At 50.4% G+C, this 2,702-nt stretch overlaps 1 protein-coding gene across 1 annotated transcript; it reads left to right on the top strand.

The window, feature by feature from the left end:
* The first annotated feature begins 217 nt into the window (after positions 1 to 217).
* On the top strand, positions 218 to 1,342 carry LOC146661459 (uncharacterized). The gene has a single exon (XM_085419467.1). The coding sequence runs from the start codon at positions 218 to 220 to the stop codon at positions 1,340 to 1,342; it is 1,125 nt and encodes a 374-aa protein (XP_085275593.1).
* Positions 1,343 to 2,702: the final 1,360 nt, after the last annotated feature.

Below are 2,702 nucleotides of genomic sequence, written 5' to 3'. Positions count from 1 at the left end.
ACAAGGACACTGGGCTCGTAACTGTCCTACGCCATGGCTACCAGAAACAAGTTATCAACCACCACCCCAGGCACAGAGAGCGCCGCGAGGCAGGACATTCCAGACAAGGGGACTTCAAGCTCCCAACCCTGGCATGGCGCCAGTGGCTCAGTATCCCCTGGCCAATTGGGGCAGGGAGGAGGAGCTGTACTGACGGGACCCACAGAGACCCGGCGGCATGGGGATGGCAGACCCTCTGTTGCCGATGACCGTGGAAGGGACTGAAATGACCTTCCTGGTGGACACTGGAGCGACTTACTCAATGCTGAGACGAAAACCAAGCAGTGCCACACTGTCCAATCACATGGTCAGTGTTGTGGGTTTCTCTGGGGTTCCAATGACTCTGCCGACAACCAATCCAGCCCTGACGGTGCTGGGAAAACAGACATTGAAGCACAGCTATGTGGTGTCTCCCCATGTGCCTGTGAACTTGATGGGCAGGGATCTGCTCATTAAACTGGGGGCCACTATCATGTGTTCAGCTGATGGACTAACAGTGACACTTCCAGGTGGAAAAGAATTCTTCTGCCTGGGGACTTTTTCAAAGAACCAGTATTTGCTGCAAGACTGTGAACAATCTACAGCAGATATATACTGGGGTCGGTTGGTGGATGAAGGCATTTTGAGACTGTATCAGCTGTGGAAACCTTGGATTATGGCCTTGGCTGTCTATTCTCCTCCGCGAGACCCATACCACGTCACCCTCTATTATGATAAGAACGAGGACAAAATTTATAGGGACCAGTTCCAGACTGAACTTGAGGGTCAGACTTGGAACATACGCTCTCAGAACATTTATGTTGGTCCTGAAGGCGTCGCTGCAGGAGTAAATTTAACCGAAGAACAACGGACTTGGTTCAAAATGGGGCCTGATTCAGTGCCTCACATCACATTGGCAGTCCATGAGGGTCATCGGGCCAGGGAGCTGGGGACAATGGTCAGGAGAGCTCTCGATGAACCTTGTTGGCGACCCACTCAGATTCCAGATGTCTGGTATTCGCCGAAATGCAAAATTTATCGCATCACTGGTCTGTCAGATGACGCAGTGGTATTGGAGCATAAACAAATCTCAAGAATCCATGGAAGAGAAAGAGTAGATCATGCTGACGCAGTGGCCGCACTTGCGACTCTTCCTGACACTTTGTGGTCAGCTGGGTCGACGGATGTGGGTCTGGCAACTTGCTCGCCTGTCTTGTTCCAGCTGAAGTCTGAGGTACCAATTTGGAAACCGCAGTACAGACAGAGAAGCGGAGGAGGGAATTGCAGAGACAATAGAAGGGCTATTGAAAGTAGGAGTCCTTGAGCCCTCACAATCTTACTGGAATACGTCCATTTTGCCAGTAGAGAAGCATGGGACAGGAAAGTACAGGATGGCACATGACTTAAGAGCCATAAATGCCATTCTACGTACTGACACTGTGCCTGTTCCAAATCCATACACAGCATTGACGGCAGTCAGTGGGTTTACTGAACACCCACCGAGATCAGATTCTGACACATCCGAAACCCCGCACAGTCCAGGAGTTGCTCTCCTTCTTAGGTTTAACAGGATATAGCCGTCAGTACATACCAAACTATGCAGGCAAAACGGCCCCTTTGAGGGATTTGGTAAAAACGGTAGGTGTCCGTAACCTTAAGGCTGAACTGCCATGGACATGGGCCACGGAGTCGGCGTTCATTGCATTGAAACAAGATCTCTCGAGATCTGCTGATCTTGCCATCCCTAATTATGACGAACCCTTCTATCTGGATGTTTCAGAAACAAATGGGATAGTGAATGGGGTTTTGTTTCAGAAAAAGGGAGGAGGGAGAGATGTACTCATGTACGTCAGCATCCGCCTGAATCACTTGGAGACAAGACACCCGGTATGCACGCAGCATACCCTTGGGGTGTCAAAGATCATACAAAAAACAGCACACATAGTGAGGGATCATCCATTGAAGGTGTTGACCACCCACAGTGTGGTGGCATATGTTAACTCACAAGCCTTCACCATGACACCATTGACACCACCAACCATCTTAACCAAGATGGCGCCGCGTATGGATGCCCTGGTGCTTCAGTGCGTTACTTTTGTTTTGTTTTTCTGCATTTCTTCTGTGTCTGGGCACTCCTCTGGATACTCTTACACCAGAGAAGAGCTCCTTAACTACAGGACTACAACGCCTGTGGATTTATTTCCAATATTTGTCGCATCTGCGGCAGATTTACTGCAGACTCTGACCAGGAAAGCGAGACGCCGAAAGAGAGGAAAGCGAGCCGGCGCACTCGTGCGGTTGAGGAGACGCGGACTGAGAACTGCTCTTCCCGGGATCTTCCTTTCTAATGTACGCTCACTCGGGAATAAGATTGACGAACTGGCCCTGATGAGAAGCATGAACAGAGACTTTGCCTCCTCCTGTGTCTTATGTTTTACGGAGTCGTGGCTCAGTGAGAACGTCCCAGACTGCGCGCTCAAGCTGGAGGGCTTCCATCTGCTGCGCGCGGACCGGCAGGCCTCTCTCTCCGGTAAGTCCAAAGGTGGAGGGGTCTGCTTCTACATCAATAGTGGCTGGTGCACAGATGTGACAGTGATTGCTCAGCACTGCTCTTCCTCTCTGGAATATCTTTTTATTCACTGCAAACCGTTTTATTCTCCGCGGGAGTTTGCTTCATTCATCCT

Source organism: Rhamphochromis longiceps, linkage group LG9 (assembly GCF_057381845.1).
Source record: "Rhamphochromis longiceps isolate RC_006_pf linkage group LG9, R_longiceps_female_GT1.1, whole genome shotgun sequence".
NCBI classification, from domain to species: Eukaryota; Metazoa; Chordata; class Actinopteri; order Cichliformes; family Cichlidae; genus Rhamphochromis; species Rhamphochromis longiceps.
Note: the sequence above shows the minus strand (reverse complement) of the source record. Positions and strands in the feature narration are given on the sequence as shown.